The 16,906-nt window shown below is 44.4% G+C and overlaps 1 protein-coding gene across 1 annotated transcript in view; it reads right to left on the bottom strand.

Annotated features, from left to right (window-relative positions):
- LOC150061802 (zinc finger protein GLIS1-like) overlaps positions 1-12,987 on the bottom strand; it is a 116,044-nt gene extending 103,057 nt beyond the window's left edge. The window contains exon 1 of the mRNA XM_090333989.1: positions 12,771-12,987. Within this exon, the coding sequence (XP_090190115.1) occupies positions 12,771-12,927 (157 nt within the window). The 5' untranslated portion in view covers positions 12,928-12,987. The remainder of the gene's footprint in view (positions 1-12,770) is intronic.
- Between the last annotated feature and the right edge of the window lie 3,919 nt (positions 12,988-16,906).

The raw sequence follows: 16,906 nt of genomic DNA, 5'->3' as shown, positions 1-16,906 counted from the left end.
CTGAGGCTGCCCACCTCCACCTTAGCAAAGGATAGCTATTCCTACACTGTCCCTAAATGAGGACAAGATGGCAGCCAATCAGTCTGACTTCAAAGTCCTTACTCTTTAATTCCATCGAAGAAAAATGCATAGTGTAAAGGGATGAGGTGATAAAGTGTAGCAGAGACAGTGGCCGTCAGTTTGGGACTTAGTCTTGGCTCTGCTTCTCTGAAAGACCAACAACTTCACTCTCTGTAACTAAAGTACCAGCCATGTGCCAGCCCAGCCATGTGCTCTATAGACTTCTTATCTCAATCCTCACATCTATGGTAGGGAGAAGTACTTCCTCCACTTCGGAGATGAGGAAAGTGGAGGTACAGAGTTCAATGAACTTGCCCAACTTCTAGCCAGTGGGTACAGTCAGAATCTGAACCTAGTTCTGACTCTAAAGTTCCATGGCTATTTTTGCACAAATAATATGGCCTTTCTGAACCTCATAGGACTGGGAAAATAGCATGACTTGAAAAAAATTTCAGTTTTCAAGGCCCACAGGTGCCCAGAGAAGGACCAGGAGGTCAATACAATCCCTAGGGACTCTATTCTAAACCTTTTGTGCAGTATGGACATCTATCTCACCCCAATGGGATCTAAGAACTGCCATTGTCTGGTTCTCAGCTCTCAATTTAAACATTTGGTCCAAAGCTCTTCATCCTAGAGAAATCTGGGTCAGCTATGTAACAACCACCAATATCTGTTCTTTAAACTACAAGATGAAACCCATGTCACACTGCCTGTGGCCTTGTCTGTAAGGGAGAACAGTGTGAAGCAGAAAGTGTCCACTGTCCTGGCCAATAATCTGTTGGCCAGTCACTTCAGCACAGTTATCAGCCTGGATCCTCTCCTCCATCTGGCCCATAGTCTGGACATTCCAAAGATTCATGGTATAAGAACCTTCCAACCCTTAAGCCAACCCTACCCAACACAAAGGGGAAAGGGAGACCTAGAAGAGTGAGACTGCCCAGATTCACCCTGTAAGTTAGGGCAGAGCCCATGATGGTGCTACAAAGAGAACATGGCTGTCTGAATAGTGCTGAGCACAGGCACAGGAGCTTCAAGGGGCAGAGAGCTTCCCTGTGTCCAATCTTGAAGGAAAGGAAGGAACATCAAATATACTCTCCTTGACAAGCAACAGGCCCAACTCCTTGAGGGCAAGGACTGGAATGGGTCCCATCCCTCACCTTCCTGGCCTGTGTTGGGCATCTGGGGCACAGGGAAAATGACACTCTGTCCTTGTCCTCAAGGATATTCTAAATAAATAATCCTCATGGAATATGGGCAGTGCTTGGCAGAAGGAAGAACAACAGAAAGAGAAGGCATCTAGCAAGAGGTGACAATTGAGCTGGATCATGAAGAATACATAGAATCCGTATCGTAGGAAGGAAGGGGGACAATGCTGGTTCCATCAGCATTTATGTGGTGACAATAACTGTAATCTCAACACTGAGCACATATCATGTACTAGTCTATACATATGTTGTGTTTAGTCCCTGTATGCATTGTTATGTGTACATGGAGACTTGCATGTATATTAACTCATATTATTATCATCATCACCTGCTGGGACTGTGCCAGCTTACAGATAAGGCTGTTGAAATCCAGAAAGCTCAATAACTGACCCAAGGCCCCTAAATTAATATAATGGGAAATAATATACCTGGTAACTTGATTCCATATCAACAGCACCCCAAATACTTCTGAGATACTTCAGGCCAGACCTGGTTTTGAACATACTGGAAGAATGATAACTATTAGAGGATTAGCTCTTTATTTTCCTACTCATTCCAGAAACAATTTAAGGTAGCACGCAGATGAGTAAAAAGAAGCTTACAATTCATAAGAGAAGGACAAGCAAAGATAAATTTCCAGGTCTAAGGCTGTATAAAGAAAAGTCTGCTTTTAATGAGGAACAAGCAAAGCAGATATCAGCAAAGATGGAAGATGTCAGGATGCCAGGGGCTCATGCCAGTGATCCTAACTAATCAGGATCAAAGCCAGCCTGTGAAGAAAAGTCTGAAAACTCCATCTCCAAAACCACCAGCAAAAAGCCAGGATAGAGACATGGCTCAACAGTAGAACATAATCAAGCCAGACAAATGAATACAAGATGCTGAGTTAAACCCAAGTTATCATCTAAAAAGAAAATTTATTGAGAGGAAAACAGAGCAGGATGATAGGAAGCCTCAGATGAAAGGTCAGACGAGAGCTCAGGATTTTCCACTGCCAACTGGTCACCAACCTAAAAACCAAGCTGTAGCTTCTGGGAAGATCTTTAAAGAACATACCCAGAACAATCTGTAGGACAAATTCATGTCTCTTCAGATGTGTGTTAGTGCAACTATGCTTGAAAAAACACAAATTTATTTAAAAGAACTCCTAAAATTAGTGGATAAACTTCACTAGTTATTTTTTCCATCAATGAGCATTAAAAACATATGGCTAAACTGAGCACAGGCTGGGAGTTGGACCGAGTGGCAGAGTGCTTGCCTAGCATGCACAAAGACCCAGGTTTGAGTCCTTGGTACCACATACATAGAAAAAGCCAGAAGTGGTGCTGTGGCTCAAGTGGTAGAGCTCTAGCCTTAAGAAAGCCCAAGGACAGTGCCTAGGCCCTGAGTTGAAGCCCTGGGACTAGCTAAATAAATAAATAAAAACTGAGCACAATGGCTCACATATGTAACCTGAACTACTTAGAAGGTAAAGATCAGGGAAACTGTGGATTGAGGCCAGCCCAGGCAAAAAGTGTGCAAGACCACATATCTCAACTAATAAAAAGCATGCTGTTTCACAAGAAGCTTAAATATTGGAGAATCACAGTCCGTGTCAGCCCAGACATAAACATGAGATCCTATCTCACAAATAACCAAAGATGGCTAGAAGTAAGGCCCAGCGGTAGAGCATCTACCTAGCAAAGATATGGCCTTGAGTTCAAATACCCGTACTGCCAAAAATAAATAAATAAATACCAACCCGTTTTTAAAAAAAACTAACTGGGCACCACTGGCTCACAAATCTAATATTAACTACTTAGGAGGCTGAATAACAGGATCATGGGTCAAAGCCATCCTTGCCAAGAAAGTCCATGAGACTATTATTTCCAATTAAGCACCAAAAAGCTGGAAGTGGAGCTGTGGTTCAATTGATAGAGCATTAGCCTTGAGCAAAATCCCAGGGACACACTGAGGCCCTGAGTTCAATACCTAGGTCCAGCACAAACACCACACACACACACACACACACACACACACACACACACACACACACACACACACACACTCCTAAAAGGTTAGGGATATGCTTAGGTGTTAGAGTACCTGTGTAGAGAGTATGAAGACCTGCTTATGCCTCTACTGTTCAAGACTGCTCAAAACTGGTCATTCTATTTAGTTTATAAGATTCAAAGCACTTTCATTTTGTTGCAGTAGCATACAACTTCTGAACAGATAGTGCAGCGGGGCAAGTCTTGTGCTCACATGAAGGGTTTGGTCTTCACTGGGGAATCTCAGCTATTTGGACAAGAGAGAAGCATAGTGGCAGATATGCTGGCTGAAATGTGGTAAGAAACTACTGAAGTCTCTTCTAATAGAGATGCCTCAATAAAGTAGGAAGCAAATTTCATCTGCAGAAGAAGTGGTAAAGAGTTGTAGGAGGGCCGGGAGTTTGGCCTAGTGGTTAAAGTACTTGCCTAGCATGCATGAAGACCCGGGTTCGATTCCTCGGTACCACATACATAGAAAAAAGCCAGAAGTGGTGCTGAGGCTCAAGTGGTAGAGCTCTAGCCTTGAGAAAGTCCAAGGACAGTGCTCAGGCCCTGAGCTCAAGCCCAGGACTGGCAAAAAAAAAAAAAAGAGTTGTAGGAGGTTTGAAGGTGGAAAACTGATAGCAAGATATTGGTATTATCTAAAACTAAAGGTGTACATATCAATAAATAATTTTACACATGTTTTTAATGATGGTTCACAATTCTATTTTATGGCTCACAATATTCCCAGTTTTTTTTTATTGTAATTAGTAAAAGGGTTACATGATATTTGCCAGATAGAAGGTGCATTAATTCATATACATTGATACCCTTTCACATGTCTTGGTACCCATTACCCTCTGGTTTTTTTTTTTTGAAATCAGCTTTGGACATTTGTTTCCAGTTTCTTACTATTATAAAGTAGAGTAATATTTTAAAAACAAAAAACAAAAAAGTGCAAGGCCCTGAATTCAAATAATCACAGTATTGGGAGAAAAAGTATACTATTCTCATGAGATGAGTGAAACAATTTCTGTCTTTGTGTTTAAAAAATCAGATATCCCTGCTGTCCAAATTAAAATAGAAAACCCCTACAAGAAGATTCAATGTCCAAGATTTCAGCTCTGTATCTACTTCTGTACCCCAACTTTTCCAATCCCCAGCCCCGATCTGCTTGAAATAAACTGTTTGACTGCTCTAAAAAAGAAGGCTGCCCCACTAGAAGCTTCAGTGTGGAGATATTCTCACAAAGAGCACTACGTAAGTACAAATGACTGTTTGATCAATCATTTGGCCTCAGCGTGGGATTTGGTTAGAATTAAAGCCATCTGGCTGGCGGGAGGGGGGCGGATTGGAGGAGGAGACAAACAGGCGAGGGAAAATGACCCACCCCCCTCCCCAAAAAAGCATTGTTAAAATATAACGGGGGAGGGGGAAGAAACCAGTAAAGTCCCTGTTATTTCAGCCTAAGCCACTTAATCCTTCAGCACATAAAGCAACTTATTTTATGACCTTTTCCCTTTAAAAAGTAAATCAGAAGACACTGCCTTGAACTCAGATATCTCTGAAACACACTACTCATCCCTCCCAGAGAAATATCCTGTTTCATAAACCTTCTTCGAGATACTTGAAACTAGGGATCACTAAATGCCTAGCTTTAGGCATCTGACATTCCAGAGAATTAATATTTAAACTTATTATAGGAAAAAAGAATTGAGTTTGGTTGAAGCATGAAATATTTAATAGTGTCTCCAAATTAGAACCCTATTTTGTTTCGCACTGGAAATGCCAGCATTATTACCTGGGCTTTGCACTCGAAGGAGATAAAATGTACAGGCAGTCTTAAGATGAAACATACAATTTCAGCCATTTTCTCCAGAGAGAGGGGGAGTGAGACAGGTTTGGGGAGTGGAAGCGATTGAGTTTCATTTTTATGATACACTTAAAATTATATTATCATTCCCTGCCTTGAGGGTTGGACTTGAGAAGACTGACACTACTTAGTCACCAAAAACTGAGGCAGAGTTGCAGCTCAACAGAAGCCTGGGCACTGGCCCTTGTGTGCACCTACATCTGGGAATGGGGCTGTTGCTAGACGAACTTTCTCTGCTCACTAGGACAAAAGTATTAAGTAGTTTGGGATAAAAATTAAGCTTCAATTGACACAGTGGATCCTGGAAGTCTCTGCCGGCACGTGTAATTTATTTACAGGGTTAGGATGTCGGCAAAATACATCATCAGCTCTTATAGAAACTCCTACTAGGTATTAAATACCCGATGCTCAGAGAAGTAATTCATATAGTCCAGCCATGTTCCAAAATAAACCTAATCTCTAGCCCTCTGGAGAGCTTAAAACAGCAAATGTAATCTGTCTTTTCTAAGGCAGGTTTACGTTCCTCCCTAGTTTCTTGCTAAAGCCCTATTTTCCAGTAGACCTGTTATTTAAAAACAAATGCAACAATGTCTCAAAAGTAATGTAGTTGCTAAGAAAAAAAAAAGTCACAAATAGGAAGAACTGAGCAATACTGCAACAGGACCAATCCTGGTACTTCTGTATTTGCTTCTCATTATCAGAGCAGAGGGACCAAAGAGGCACTTCATCTCTCCTTTCAGAATGTGAGATTTCCTGAGAATGCACACTGGTAAACACACTGGACAGTTCAAGCCTGGCTGAGGGATCTCTGCCTTCCAGTGGGTGCCATTTGGCTCATCACTTCCCATTTTCTATAAACAAGTGGTCTAGATCATTCCCATTCCTGCCCTGTTCTTCTCCTTAGCCTTCAATCCACCAAACGCAAATGCTCAGAACAAAAATAATTGTTTAATGAAACCCCAAGTCACAATGATCAAGTACGTACTCTATAACCCAGCATCGGGGGCAGGGGAAGAATATTCAGCACATGTTCTAGAAGCAGCAGAAAGGAGACCACAACTAGCCTCAGTAAGGAGTCTCCCCACACTGCAAGAAACACTCAGAATGGGCTTGTAACCTTTAATGACCAATGGGGATGAGCTCGTGCTGTCTCAGAGAAGGGGATCCTCGATAGCCCCAGAGATCCTCATCAGCCTCCAGTTTGTTAAAGATCCAACTTCTACTTTGGACCCTTCTCCTTCTCTCCTGCTCTTGCTGCAACAGGAGGCAGATAGTGACCTAACAAAGCAGCGAATGTCATACCTTAGCCTTCTAGCTGAGACTCAGAAAGCACTGATCCTAGGAGCTTCCTACTCCTTCCCCTAACATGTCACACCCATACAGCTTGGATTTTAAAGATGGATCTTCAAAAGCAGAGTACTACAGGGGAAAATACAGGCCTGCTTTCAGACAGACCTGAATTCAAATCCAAGACTCAGCTATCACTGTCTACACAACCTTGGACAAGTCACTTTACTTTCCTAGTCCCAACTTCCACATTTGTAAAATTAAGAGTAATGCCTCTTTTCCTTTCTACATAGAGCTGCTGGGGAAAGTTAAATGTGATCACAGTTATACCCTATTTGGCCTGCCCCATACCTATTGACCTTCTTCCCATTCCACCTATGTTACAAGGAAGAGTTAACTTTCTAGTAGAACATTTTCAAGAAGAGATGTCAAAGCCTGAGACAAAGGCAGCTTCTCCCTATAACCGGGATCCTTCCCAACCTCTTGGCTCATTTAGTATGAAATCCTGAAATATCACAGCAAGACAGAGCTATGGATCACCCAATCAAACTGCTACCTGTTTTACCGACAGGGAAACGGGAAACTGAGTCTCAAAGCCAAAGACTTGGCCCCTGTGCATAGAAGCTGCACAATGGTACATGTGTGTACTCCAAGCAATCCTGGCCATAACCACAAATAAATTCAGGCCATACAGGAAATGCGTTATTCAGTTAATAGACTGAAGGGCTCCTCTCCTCTCCATGCATCTGATTCAAACGCTGACTTTTAAAACACAACTCATAATGCTAACACAAGCTGCCCAATCTGCCGGAACTTTCTGAAGGATCAACTCTTTTGAGTTTAAAAAGATGAGAAAGAAGAAAACAGATGCGTTCAGTGACTTTAAACTATAAGACCACTGGGTTATAGCTGCATTCTCTCCACCCCCTCCCCTGCCCAACCTCTGTTTTCTTTCAGTTTCTTATAAATAAGGCTTTGGGAGACCAAAGCAGCCACAAATCGCTCCCCCACCCCCTTTCTCTGCTTTCCTTACTCAGTAACTCAGCTATGAGTCCTCGGACTTTGCCTCCAATGCTAAAAGCTTCCTCCCCCCACCATTGTAAACTATTAATTTGGGCAGTGGCTGTTGATAAACAAGAAGTCCGTTTTTAAACTGCTAGAATCATTAGCACAATGACTGTGCACAGCTCAAGTATTTCGGGAGTCTGCCTTTTTCCTGGCCTAGTGTTATAGCTTGTTTTTTTTCAACAGGCAATCAAACTTTTCAAAGCCCATTGCAGTTTGTTTCATTTCTTCTCTCTGATGAACTAAATGTCTTTGTTTCTTTAGACACACAAATAAACTACCCCCTATCAAAAGAAACAAAACAACTCTCTAGGGCCAAACTAATTGCAACTAAAATCTACATTAAGAAGAGAAATTAGCAAACCACATACGATAATCAAACTTTGACTCTAAATGTATATGTAAGGTGAGGTTGAAATACCATCATACCAATTTCAAAATAGGTAACCGTTTTCTGAGACAACTAGGAAAAATAGAAAATATCTTCTTTATGCAAAAGCCACAGTTATCAATTGTCACTGGTCAACTTCTAAATAAAGTTTGTTCATTGCTGTTTTTCCGTAATTTTATCCAAAAATGGATTGAAAACTCCTATTCCAAATGTCAGTTTCCTCTTCTCTTCTAGGATACCAGCCAAAGTCCACGAAATAAAACCAAAGAAAATGATGATAATTATGCAACATCAGAACAAAGCACATAGGAATATATTTAAATGATTCATTGTGCACTTATGCCTGTAATGGGATTTTAACGCACTGTAAAAATAAGTGTGCTGGTTCACTTGGCTTCTCACGAAAATGAAACGCAAGGGGAGGAATAACTCCAGAATGGGTAGTTGGTTTTGATTTGATTTTTTTGTTTTGTTTTTGCTTTGTTTTGTTCCCCCCAAGATAAGTGTGAAGAAAAACCACAGAATACAAAGAAATTTACACAAAACAACATACTTTATCAATTTCATTCCACTGGAGAGTATCCTAAGAGCTCAGCCCAGTTAAGCACACTACAGGTAAACTAAGAAGAAAAAACGAGGCCTAAATTAAGTCTCCTGTGATGGTTCCCTTTCCATTTGGGCAGCCAAGTCTTAAGCAGCTTCTAGAGAGCTTGGGAAGCAGAAAGGGAAGAGAAATTCTAGCCACATAAGATTCTTAAGGAATCTTTGGGAATTGTATTTCCGCTACATGTCTATAAAAGATTTGTCGGATACATAACTCTTATGACTGCAGACGCAACATGCTCCTATCTCATTTGTATACCCACACACATACTTATTTCTCTTTGTCTCATGGGCCTGACATTTGGCCAGCAGGTTTTTCTCCCCCTTATTTGAAACTTCAAGCACACACCAAGAAAAAATGGATCCGATTATTTCCGGATCACAGGACCAGCACTTTAAAATAGATGACACGCAAGCAAATTGCCCACCCGAGTCAGAGGGGGGAAATGCTTTAAAAATAACTCATACCTTTCTTTTACGGGTGCACTGGTCCAAGCCTCCTTAGAACATTATAGTAGCCTCTTTCTCAGATACAGAAACTCTGTCAGGTAATCATCATGTTGAGCTCCTTCCCCCCACCAGCCCTAATTCCCATGCACACAACCTATAATTGCTTTGCTTTTATTTTTTATTTTTGCTACAAGATTGACGATTTTTCGGCATTTACAGAGCCCTGTCATGGTGGCTGTTTTCACTAACAGTAAAATTCACATTTGCAGCAATTATCAATCTCTTTTTTTGCTAGGATGAAATTAATTTAGTCTTTGTACATGTTAAAAAGTGGCTGTGAATTAAACAGTGACTTCATTATCTGGTCTGGACAGAATCACCTGGTAAACTACAAAGTCTTACTGACGTGGCACAGAGACTAGATAATAACAATTTCTGAAGACCCAGGCCAAAAAAAAGAAGTTATAAATTTTCTAGGAGTGTTTAAAAGTCTTGCTGTAGATGCCAGTCCTCAGTCAGCACACACACATGCGCACACGCACACACACTCACACACACACACACACATACACATAGAAGGTACAAGTTGTGGACCCAGAAACAAATACTTGGAGCTGGAGGCCTCCAAAACTGCCATTTAACCACGGGAGCTTTGAGAATCTCTGTCCTTGGTGTGTTCATCTATACAAAAGAGTCCTATCAGTGAAACTCAAGGTTTATTCTAAACTTTATAGATAATTAAGCACTGCTGCATCTGTTCTATCAGCAGAGCCTACAAGGTAGGCAGAGCCAGATGAGGGAATGTGTGGGAATACCCTGGAAACTGCAAAGTACTGAACACAGAACAGCATCATCAGGCCATCGCCACAAAGCTGTCTGCTGCAGAAAACACAGATGTTTACCTTCCTTCCTTGTCAGGACTTATAAAAGCAAGATTGGGTGTTTAATAATAAGAAAGAAAACTGCAGCATCTGGCAACGTGGCCTCCCCAGCTGTTTGGAATCTGGATAAACGGGACTCAGCAATAAACAGATCGTGATTCTTATTGTAAATGATGACAATGTTAGCCCATGACGTCACATCACACCCAGTGCCTCCCAGTGGGATCGGGAAACATATAGGACCCAAACACATATGATAAACTGCTGGGTTCAAGAACTTACTCCCTTCCTCTGAAAACCTGATCATCTGAAACTTGATCTCAGACTAAGCAATATGTTCTTCTCACTGGTCACCAGACAGCAGTGGACACGAAAGACTTGAAGTATGGTACTTCTCAGGCTCTTCTGGCTACTGCCAACTATTAGTGTCCTCACATACAACATTTTAAAAATCAAATTATGTCCCTCCTCAATCTGTCACCTTGGCATCCAGTACCATTGCCCCAAGCATGGTGCCTGCACATAATATAAGTGACCTCCTCTACAGTTTCAGTCTATAAAGCATTCTTGTAATTCTCATTTTATTTATCTTGTGAGATGGACGTTTTTCCATCTCATGCAAAATGAAAATTCAGTACATTGTAATCCTAAAAATAACCAGGTACTGAGTTGTCCTTTCCTAGTCGTTATCCCAAATGCTCTCATTCATCTTTCCAAGTCAGTCTGAGGGTAAATTTTTCATAAATGAGAGAAAATTCTTTGCAGTGTCCCACACATCTTATCATTTCTGGCATAGTCAATAAATGTTTCCATTGGTATTCCTATTTGTCTGTTTCCAATAAGCCTGAGAGCTTGGGGCTGGACAGTGTATATTCAAAAGGTTGCACGGTCTGGGGACTATTTTTCTGAGAGCAGACAATGGAAGAGGGCTCCGTTTCCTCAACAACATTTCTTTCTAAGAGGGTTGCTGAAGTTCTGCTAGAACTGTTCTATCAAACCACTTGGCCTGACATGAAGGAGCATCTCCCATAGTGTCATAGAGCCCAGGTCCCATAGCACTCATTCTTCTCTTCTGAAACTAGATTAAGCCAGAGCTCTAGCTTACAAACCCCTGTCTGCCATGCCAGGGATCTTCCCCCACTATGAACCGTATTCACTTTCCTCATCTTTCAAATGGGTGTGATCTCTCCCACCTTTGCATCACCCTGAGTAAAATCCGTAAACAGAGAGACCAGTTTGGAGTACAAAGAAAGAGACTCTACTTCCTGTGCCTCTATTATCTGCCCTTTCCAAATGTAGTCCTGACATAAAGATCTCTATTATAGACCTAGCAGGATGGATAAAAATAATTAAGGTTAGCAGGAATAAAAGTAGGAAAATCATACACAAATCTTCAGATAAAAGGCCTCTAACCACAATGTGAAAGAACAATCATATTAGGAACAGCCATTCACTAGGGCTGTACAGAATTTGATTTTCAGATGACAACTGAACTGTTAAAGAACCCCCCTCCCAAAAAAAAAGCATTGCAGGAGATTATAAGTATACAGGAAGACTATGTGTGAAAATAGGCAAACCAGGGGACTCATGCAGCTAACATTGCTCATACCTTGCTATGCAGCCCTCCTATCTCTCCACCACCACTATCCCACCTCTTTTTCTAATAGGAGACATCAATAAAAACTCAACAGTCATTTTTTTAAACATCTATCCTTCTGGAAAAAAAAATACCTGCATGTCTTAGAAAAAAGATTGACATTTCAAACAAGCTGACAAAAAGTGGTTCTCTTCTACACTGTTTTTTGTTGTTGTTGTTGTTATTGTTAATAAGAACACACACACACACACACACTGTTTATTTCATTTGATCAGACCCAGACTAAGAGACAAGGTGCCTACTCCTCCAAGGGACCAGGCTAATGCTAAGGAAGTTATGCCTAAGACATAAAATACTGGCTTTATTTTCCACTGAAATGCCTAGAATGATTTTCTAGAAAGAAAATCAAGATAGATGCTGATATAATCAAATCCCAAGGATTCTTTTTCTCCCAAAGGAGAAAATTTTTTATTTATTTTTTATTTTTTTATTGTAATTAGTAAAAGGGTTACATGATATTTGCCAGATAGAGGGTGCATTAATTCACATACATTGATACCCTTTCACATGTCTTGGTACCCATTTCCCTCCCCCCAAAGGAGAAAATTTTTTAAAAAGACAGGATGTGCAAGGCACCTTAACATTTTCCCCAATTTCTAGTTAATTATCTGTCGGTATGAAACCTATAAAAAGCAGCTCAAGAATAGTTAACTGGGACCTGAGATGAACATGTTCCTGAGAACATGTTCACCTATAGTTATTGTGTGCCTGCCTTCCCCTCATCAGCTTTATCACAGCAGATGGCACTGCAAAGTGACTTCAGCTCAGGACTGCACTTCACCAGTGCTATGTACAGAAAAGTCAGACTAAATAATGGATTCAGAAACTTTTCCATCAGGAATCTAGAAATCATCTGGTATGATAAATTCTTCACTTGACAGACAGGAAAACTGGGGTCCATAGAAAGGAGAGGTCCTACAGAAGGCCTCTGGTTTTTGTTATTTAAGATGATGAGAATACTTCAAAGTTGGCTTTCAGCTATTCAGAAACAAATATCCCGTACAGGAGTCACTACTCCCCCTAACATAAAAAAATTTTAATGTTTCACACAACTTTTATCAGAAACATACAATCTGAGCTTTCTATTCACACATTTCCCCTAAAACACACTAAGTTTAAATAGGATACTTCCCTAAAACCGGCTTCATTTCAGAGAAGTTGGTGGAATTTTCTCCCGAGTTCCATCAAGTTCTCTGACGGAACTCTACCAAGGCAGAAAGTGGTGGCAGAGGCAACCTGAAGCTTTTCATACCCACAGCCAGGCATGTTGGTAGGGCCAGACTCACCCTTCCCAGTGGCAACCTTGGACAGGCTGTAGTCTCTAGGACTCCGGGGGCGAAGGAGTTCGTGGGAGCGAGATGTTGGCATGGGCGACGGAGGTAGCAGGTCTCGAGGGCCCATAGCCCCACAACTGCCTCCACTCACAGTAATCCTGAAGGCCATGTGTGCACTGACACTGGCAGACCCAAGGCTGAGGCTGGGGCCTGGTGCCCCAGGCGCCTCCTTAGGCCTCTTGTCGAAAAGTGCCTCGGCCACCTCGCAATGCATGATGTGGGATCAGAGCGTGTTGGTTCTGCAAAAAGAACATAACACAAAAGCTTTAGAAAGCGGACCCCTGTGTCCCTGAGATCAAGGTCTGGGCTGGTCACTGATTAGTCGTCATTTCTAAAATAGGTTAACATCAAATGCCACATCTACCTCAGCCTGCAACCCACCAGACCCCACGCACCATGCTCTTAATGTGTGCAGGAGCGGGCTCTCCCTGCTGTCTAGGCCCTGTTGACCCACAGGGTCCCGGACGCCCACCCATGCAAAATCTCCTAGGCCAAGATCGGCCCTCTTCCCACACATGGTGACACTGAGGCCTGGCGCCGAAAAGACCTGTCTGTTCTGCGTCCCCCTAGAGGAGCTGGAGGTAGAGGACCACGGAGTTCCCGGAGCTGGGCTCGGGCCGGTCAGGGCTAGTGACTGGCTGCGCTCCTCCGCGGTGCTCCGTGCTCGTGCTGCGGGCCCGGAGTGCGCGCCGATGCGGCGGGCCGCGCACGCACGGGTCCTGGACGTAGTCCCCTCGAGACTCGCCGGAGACACTTCTCCCCCAACTCACCCCGCCCCCCCCAAAAAGAAGACAGGGAAAAGGAAATCTGAGGATGGGGGCTCACCCACCCAGTGCACCCCGAGACCAGGGCAAAGGCGCCCGTCGCGTGCGCCTCCTCACGCCGGCTCCCACGCACACCACACACCCCCCTCGCAAGTGCGCACTCGGAGCGCGGCGTGCCGCGGGCATTCATTCACCGTCGCGGACACCAAGCGCGAGCCGCCGCGGAATCTCCACACGCGCCCCGTGCACCAGAGTCTCGGCCTTCTCAACACCCCCTTCCCCTTCCCGCCCCCGGACTAAGGGCCCAAGGCGCCCTCAAACTTTCCCCCTCCAAGCTCCCCGCGCCATCCACAGCTCCCCGGATTCAGACGCCGCTGGGACGCCAGCCTCGGGTCCCTTCCTCAGGCCGCGGACCGCGCCCCTTCTCACCTCGCAGCGAGCGCTGCGGCTCGCGGGGCGCACGACTCGGCGCGCCTCCTCTGGCGCCGCAGCCCCCACCGCCGCCGCCGCCGCCGCCGCCGCCGCAGCCCCCGCCACCGCGTCCTGCGGGGCTGCACCCCGCGGCGGGGCGGGCCCTTCCATGCCCGACAGCCACTTGGGCCACTCGCTGCGCGCGGCCGCCTCGCCGAGGCCAATCGCGTCGCGAGGGCGGGGCCTCCTCGCCTGGGGGGGGGCTGGGGCGGAGCCAAGGCCGGGCTGGACGTGGAGTTTGACAGGAGGCGGCCGGCTGGGAGCCCGGAGAGTTCCGCCGAGCGCGTCCGCGGAGCCCGGCGGGACTGAGGGCCGGTGGGGAAGGCACCGTCCCGGGGTGGCGAGCCCGCGGAGTGCCCGCTGAACCCGGCTTCGTCCTCGCTCTTCACAGCGGCTTCGCGCAGGATCCGTCCCTTCTCCCGCTCCAGTTTTATCCCCTGTCAAATGGGACCGGTGGTAAACGGCTTCACGGAGGTAACTGATGCTAAAGTTTTCTTAAAGAATCCAACCCGCTCACTGGAGAACAAACGGATTTCAGGGCAAGTCCGCAGCAAAGCTGGGACCCGATGATGTGTATTGTGTGCTGGTATTGGGACTTGAACTCAGGACCCCGCGCTCTCACGTGGTTTTTTGTTTGTTTGTTTTTTGTTTTTGCCAGTCCTGGGCTTGAGCTCAGGACCTGAGCACTGTCCTTGGACTTTCTCAAGTCTAGAGCTCTACCACTTGAGCCTCAGCACCACTTCTGGCTTTTTGCTATGTATGTAGGGTACCGAGGAATCGAACCCGGGTCTTCGTGCATGCTAGGCAAGCACTTTAACCACTAGGCCAAACTCCCCGCCCCTTACGTGGCTTTTTCTACTCAGGGTTCCCACTCTATCACTTGAGCCACAGCTCCACTCCCCTTTATGGTTTTGTTTTTGTGGTGTTTTCTACTGGAAAAGGCCCTTCCCAGAAGGAGAGGGTCTCAAAGGTTCTCCCCTGCCTATGTGGGGCTCCTCTGCCTATGTGAGGCTCCTCTGCCTCCGGCCTCCCCTTCCCCCCACTCAGTAGTGTCACTGGAGCCCTGCCCAAGATGTGGGGAGAATGGTGGACAACGAATAAGGCTTCACAGTCACTCTCTGAACCTCAGTTATGTGTAAAATGGGAATGTTCACCCCAGGCCTGGCTTATGTCCTGTCTACTGAAGGATACAGAGGGCTCAGAATGGTCCCTTCGTGTCTTCTACACTTCCCCTGTGCATTATTTGCTGGTGGTCTGGATCTGCTCCAACAGTCCTGCCTAGCTTCACACTTGGAGACTGGCTCGTTTGGTTTGGGTCTGAAATTGAACAAAAATGGAAGCCCCTTCCTTCCTCCTGGCACAAGGTGTCAGGTTCATCCAACCATATTCCACACAGAATAAGACACCCCAACACTCACAGAATCATAGGAAACCAGGATTTCAGAAGCATATTTCATTTCCTATAATTTATTAATCATAGTATTTTACAAAAACAATAATGGTACTGGGAGAGTGGCTCAAGTTTAGCAAAACAAAAATAAGAGCATTGATGGTAGGAATTTGCAGTTTTATTTAAACTCATCCCTACATTCAGAGGAGAGCTGATTAACCATCCCACAACAAGGTGGCGGGCTGTGGCAGAGCAGCCTTGGGAACCCAGCTTCCTAACTCCCACTCCAGGGCTTCTGTCTGGGGGTGAGAATTGTTGCTACTTGTATAGCAGAAGGGGGTGATGGAGAAAGGAGCAAGAGTAGCTCATCCACCTTACAACTAGCCACATACGCCTACACACATACACAGTCTCTCCCTTTCCCTCTCCCTCTCCCTCTCCCTCTCCCTCCCCCTCCCTCTCCGTGTAGATGTTAGCTTTGGCTGCCCACAGGTTATGTGGCTTTAAGAATAATTATTTCAACCAGACCTCAGTTTCCTTCTCAAAAAAAAAAAAAAGTTCTGCCCTAGTCATATCTACTTTTTGCTCACAGCTGAGTCCCCTGCTTCCCCTCCCCCACACTCCCTTACACACACACACACACACACACACACACACACACACACACACGGGGGAGGGGGACACTGCACATTTCGTTGGAATTCTTTTTGTTTGTTTTGTCCATCCTGGGGCTTGAACTCAGGGCCTGGGTGCTGTCCCCAGGCCTCTGTGCTCAAGTCTAGTGTTCCACCATTGAACCATAGCACCATTTCTTTTTCTTGGTGGGTTCATTGGAGAGAAGCCTGAACTGGCTTCAATCAGAAAACCTCAGATTTCAGGGTCCTGAGTAACTAGGATTACAGTTGTGAGCTACTGACACCACTGGGATTCTATTTTTTAAAAACAGTTGCTAAACTGAATCACTTAACCAACTGGACATGAAGGCAGAGGCACTCTAAATCTTTAATGTAGCATGTACTTGTTCACTTATTATTTACCGAACGCCTGCCTAACCTGAGGCACACGCCAACTCTGACCCTGAGACCCCAACATTCCTTCAGTGAACTCACAGAGCACCCATTGGAATAGATGGGCTTTGGGTGCCTGGCAAAGCCATAAGAAGGTTAATTTTCTCAAAAGACTTTTCTGTCATGAACTTGGAGATATAAAAAAAATCTGTGATGGCCTATATACTCTATAGACATAATGTTTTATTACATGGATTAATATGTATCTATGACATACAAACCGTCAGCTTAATTTTAATTATGTTCTAAAATCTATGTGCCAGTGATTGTATATAGAGATTCCCTTCTTGAATATTTGTTCGTTAAACATAACAGTTGAAATATGATGTAAAATCAATGTTAATGAATTCTTTAATTAAAAAAGCCCTCTTTCTGTATATGGCAGGGCCACTTTGG

Source organism: Megascapheus bottae, chromosome 6 (genome assembly GCF_031878675.1).
Source record: "Megascapheus bottae isolate mThoBot1 chromosome 6, mThoBot2.hap1, whole genome shotgun sequence".
Classification (NCBI taxonomy): Eukaryota; Metazoa; Chordata; class Mammalia; order Rodentia; family Geomyidae; genus Megascapheus; species Megascapheus bottae.
This window is presented reverse-complemented; position numbering and strand designations above follow the sequence as displayed.